Consider the following 5,683-nt stretch of genomic DNA (forward strand, 5'->3'; position numbering starts at 1 on the left):
TAGAATATCCAATGTCATACTTACCAACCCCATTGGCGTTCACTAATTACTTTGTTTTGAAAAATCCATAACTTTTTTTTTTGGCAATTAATGAAACTCGAAAATAACTTCCTTTTGGGTAGCCTAAAACCTTCACACCGATATAATGTTCTTCTAGTCAATTTTTTTTCCTGGTTCATACGCTCTCAAACACACATACACATATTTTTGGATTCTTTGAAATATCTAGTTAAACATTTTAGTTGAACCGTCAAATTGATTCAACCTGAAAGTTATTACAGTCTTTTGGAGTATGTAGTTTTGTTCGTCTTTTGTAACATCCCCAACATCATGTTGTTAAAAAGTTATCACCAAACAGATTAGAAAAGACATCATTTTCATCTGTAAACTGAATTCTTATGAAATCATATATAAAAGCAAAGCAAATATAAATACTCAAACTTCACAGCTAAAAAGATTGATGCAGTTGATCAACGAGCTCATATAACTTAATAACCAAAAAAACTTATAAAAAAGATTAACACTAAACGAGCTCATATATTTATATGCAATAGATTGCGTATCAACTATCTTGAAATGTTAGAAGTATTAAAAATTTTGCTTTATAACTAACATATTAGATTATTACCCGCGTAATATGCGGGGAACATATATAATTAATGACATGTTCAATTTTTATAATATCAATAGTTGATAAATATTTAACCAGATAAGAATTAAACCACTAAAAAACATGAAGTTACATTAGTGGTCATTTAGATTTCGGTTAACAGTGATCAGACAGTTGAAAAATTAATATATCATCTATTAGAGGTCTTGCTAAGTAAGGTTTTCATTTATTTGAATGTCTTTCATTCAGTCAGATATGTCTGCATTGTGATTGTACTTGTGCTTTAAAGTTTTGCTTGAATATTTAGTTATACACTAAAATTTCTAAGCAATTTAATTATTAATCTATATATCGCATGTTGTGTTGATCTAAAGTTAAAATTATGCATAACATCATCGCAATTTTCATCGAATTATTTTTTTGATATATAATTGTAAAAGCTTGCTATAGACTCCATATTTGTTTTCTAGCTCTTTATTAAAAAAGGCCGGTTTGACAACCAATTTGGTTTTCAAAACATTGATTTAATAAAAATGTGTTCTATGATAAATATCCTATACAAAAATCCTTATAACCAAATTTTATTCGGGAAAAACCTTATGCAAAAATATAATTCAATTAAAACGTATTACATTTTAAAAAAATTAAAATATAAAATAATATTAAAAATAAAAAATGATGTAAAATATAAAATTATTAGTTTCCATATTATATCATCAAAAACATTAATGTCTACAAACTTAAATAAAAAAATAATAATTATTTAAATTTATTAAAATAAAATTAAATCTATAAAAGTTAAATAAGGTACATGAAATCATCATTTGATCTAATGACTCTGATTAAAAGTTGACATTCATCTAAGGGTCCATACTTCTTTAGTTATGAATTAAGGTTTATGTTTTATATATATATTTAGAGATAGGGTAATGATCAATCCTCCTAATTGTTTAGCTTAAAAATCATCCTAATTAACAGGATAGTGACAAGTGAAAAATCAGGGGGTGATATTAAAAAGAGAATTAGTGGATTACATGTGTTAACAAGTGGATATATTAGGAGAATTTTTACGCGTATTGGTTAGGAGAATTTATCATTTTTCTTAGAGATACTATTATTATAACGAATTTTAAGTTGATGTAATTCTGGAAGGAGTGAATGCTTTTTTATTATTATTTAATTATCCCAATGGGTTAACAGGAAAGAATGACTAAAAAATGAATGGTTTTGATATTTGCCAGACCCACTCCTCCATATGTTGTTTTAGTCTCTGGAATCAACTTAAACACATCTGACACTGTTGGCAATTTTATGTCCTTCCCTCGGGACCCTTTAACTCTTGACCCACACCAATTTTTTGTATCCATTAGACCATTTTTAGAGGGAAGGTGAAGATTATAAGTAAAAAAAGATGTGAATTATTAAGCCTCATAGATGATAGAAGAAGGTGAAGAGTTGATAAGTGAATGGTTTAGCCTATGTGAAAGATGATATGTGAGTCCATTTTAATTTATTTATATTATTTGTGTTATTTTGTTCAATTTTGATTAGGTACATTGAGTTATAGTGGATATTAAATATGTTTTAGTTAGTTTAAATGTATTGTGTTTTTAATTAAATAAAAGTGGGAACCAAATGATAGGTAAATAGTTAAAAAAAATAAAAAGTGAAAGAAAATGAAAGGATAATGCTGATGTGATAGAAAAAAAATATAAATAAAAGGTTTGTAGTCTCATATAGTATTAACCAATCATCATAGTAGATAACTAGATACACAATTTTGACATAGTACTGTACACTATGGTAATAATGGTTATAAAGTAATGAAACAAATATACCTGTCTAATAAAATTAGTGTGACCCAAGTACCTTCTCTTTCAAAAACGATGAAGTGATGGAACAATCTAGGGAATTAGATTTTTAATAAAATATTTTTGTGCAGTCATGTCCAAAGTGTTTACGTTGACCATTCCTCTCGTCTTCTTATAACTTCTTTGACCTTTTTGTCGTTCCCTTTGTTACTAAGTTTAATATATATCATTTTAAAAATTAATCTAATAATCTTCTTAATATATAATCAGTGTAATTTAATTATTTTCTTACTTAATTTCATCATTTAATTTTACCAGGTATCATAATTTTTAGAAGGATTATTTAAATTTTTCTTATCATTTTTCAAATTTAATTATGCATCATTGTATGGTGATATTGAATATTTTTAAACAATTTATTATATAATTGTTTATATGTTATCAATTTATATTTAGTTATGAGAAATTATATAATTTAGAATAAAATTCCAAAATATACTAAAACAAATTATAGAAAACATAAGTTTTGAATCTATTCGTCCATTGGATTGGAGACTAACATAAACATAAACATATATCCATGATTCGCTTTCGATCGGATATGTGTAAATAGGTTGATGTATATATAACCGTGCAGTTGTTGCAAGCGAATTGAATATGAATTACTCGTATTTGTTTTCAAATTAACTTAGTATGAAAAAGAGGATCGGGGGAGGGAGTTGAGGTATGACATGATGGGCGCACAAGTGAGTCCCACTCATTTGTCAAAGGCAAATGGTGTGTTTCGTGAAACTTAAACATATCAAGTTATTTCAGATGCGTGGTCCCAGCAATCACTCTTTTTTTCCCCCCCATGTTTCATGCTACGACACTAAACTATCAACCTCATGTCACAACATACAAAACAATATTCACTCGTTATTATATATGGTTAATTTCTTAAATATATTGTAGTTAAATAATCTATTGTTTATTCATGCTACGTACGTGTATGGTGTATATATATAAATGTTTAACAATTAGATTATAACAACACATAGCTAGGTTATTAAATACTATTGAATTCGGCCCATTTGCTTGAAACTTTCCATCAAACATGCATGTCGACCCAACTAAAAAGGCACGACTTGTCACTTATATGATAGATGTGGCCATATGCATGTTTTTCTAAAAGGCCAAAATTTGTCCCAATTCAACGGAAATAGATGTACGTGTAACATAAGATGGCCTTATATGTTGAGATACTGTATATAGAAGGAAAAAAATATATCAGCAACATATATGTTAGCAGTCTTCCAAAATAAGCTGTCATCATGTTATCTCCCGTTTCAAGCTAGCATGCCAACGTAATGTCACTTCAGCAGTTCGTTGTCAACTTGTTTTTTTCTATGGCCGTAAAAATCTCCTTAACATGTAATGTTTATATGACATGCGCATCTTCTAATATTCCTGAACCACTGTGACTTTTCTCTTATCCTTTATCCATGTGCTGTAATTTTTTTATTTTGTGTTTTTCTACCATAAGGCGTTTAAAAGTACCGTAACTGTTTTTTTTTTTTATCCTTGTAACCTTTTTATTTGACCATTCTTGTCAAGGATGGGAAATTTTTTTCTTCTCGAAGATAACAAGTCGATTACAGATAAAGCGATAATGTTAGAATATCGTAATAGACAATTACTATGAGGCTATGACCATATATATTATTGACAAGATTACATTTTCTTTTCTTTTCTAAATTACTACTGCATTAAAACTTAAATGCATGTGATTTAATAAGTTTAATTGGAAGCATATAAAAATAAGCTTAAGAATAAAATGATAACAAATTAAAAAAAATCATGATACATCTGTCAAACATTTAAAACGTTAGACATATTAATTACTTGTATTAATTAGGTTTATGTTTTATTTCTATTATTCATTTTCCTTTTCTTAAATTTAACAGAAAGCTTTTTGTCTTATCTTTGCGAGCTCCGAAAAGTAGTATCAAGCTAGCTAGGACGCATTTTATTGGATAACTTTGAAAAGAAAATCCTACAAGCTACGAGTAGCTAGTAATGAACATAATTATTAAGTATATGTATAAACTGCATTTTCTTAAACCACCTTTGTATCATTAAATTGGACTTATTTATTTATAGACTATATATATGCATGATACAACATCTATGCATGAAAGAACAACAAAAATGTCTTATCCAAAGTGTAATATGAACAACCAATTGAAACGTACGACTAATTAATTAATAGCTCCATAAGTTGTCACACTCAGAAGAGTCCCCTAACGAGCGATCATCCGTAGTGATGATCTGTCGTGGCGGACTCACCAGCATTCCCTCCGCCATATCCACCAACAAATTCGGCATATCAAATATTGCTTCTTCATCTATGAACTGATCATCATTCATGTTATTCTCATTATTATAAGTACCACGTACATGATGAGTCCGGTGATGGGTTTCCCTCTCCATGAACTGTTTCGCCAACTCGGAAGCGTCACCAGCCGCACTCCTTATCAAGGCTGGCTCAGGGGACTCGGGGACGCGATATGATCCAACCAAGTCAGGAAAATTCAACATGGCATCACGACCCTTGAGGGACAAAGCTGCCACGTCGTAAGCAGCTGCAGCCATCTCGGGCGTTGGGTAAGTTCCAAGCCAAATACGTGAGGTTTTACGCGGTTCACGAATCTCAGCCACCCATTTCCCGTTCCTGCTACGTATTCCATGTAAGGTTGGGTGTTTTCCAGTGGTGTGCTGTAAGGAGCCTCCGGAGGTGCTCATTGCATGTGATGGATATGATCGATGATGATTGAACCTGGCCGGCGGCCTTGGCTTTTGATTTTTGGTCTCGCTAGCGCTAGCTAGTTGACGACGCACATTAATTATAAGAGGATCAACTTTTGTTACTTTGTAAGACATATATATAGACTGAATATGGATACAAGCCCACAAATGGAGCCATTGAGGGTCAACGTGTAAAAGAAGTTAATAAGGTTGATTATTGCTGATGCAACCGTGGACAATTAGTCGTGCGTGTCGTGTTCACACATGTGAGCTGAGTATAAAATTTTATGCACTTAGAAAATCTATCTATAGAAAAGTTATTATGACATATGATAATAATTTATAAATTGTTTATATGTGGTACTTTCATACATTTTTTAATTTAATTATGACATAAATACTTTTCTTTCTTATATATATATAGATATATACGCGATACGTTACCCGGGCGTTGCCCCAGGAGATTTTATATTTT

General features: G+C 30.3%; 1 protein-coding gene across 1 annotated transcript; it reads right to left on the reverse strand.

The window, feature by feature from the left end:
- Positions 1–4,514: 4,514 nt before the first annotated feature.
- LOC122585185 (ethylene-responsive transcription factor ERF025-like) lies at positions 4,515–5,332 on the reverse strand. Its single transcript, XM_043757294.1, has one exon. It carries the CDS (start codon positions 5,203–5,205, stop codon positions 4,666–4,668), a length of 540 nt encoding a protein of 179 aa, XP_043613229.1. The 5' UTR covers positions 5,206–5,332; the 3' UTR covers positions 4,515–4,665.
- Between the last annotated feature and the right edge of the window lie 351 nt (positions 5,333–5,683).

The sequence above is a fragment of the Erigeron canadensis genome, chromosome 1 (genome assembly GCF_010389155.1).
Source record: "Erigeron canadensis isolate Cc75 chromosome 1, C_canadensis_v1, whole genome shotgun sequence".
Lineage (NCBI taxonomy): Eukaryota > Viridiplantae > Streptophyta > Magnoliopsida > Asterales > Asteraceae > Erigeron > Erigeron canadensis.

Bases quoted from the DNA above. Each gene is read 5' to 3' on its own strand.
- LOC122585185 (XM_043757294.1), bottom strand. From the start codon at position 5,205: ATGAGCACCTCCGGAGGCTCCTTACAGCACACCACTGGAAAACACCCA.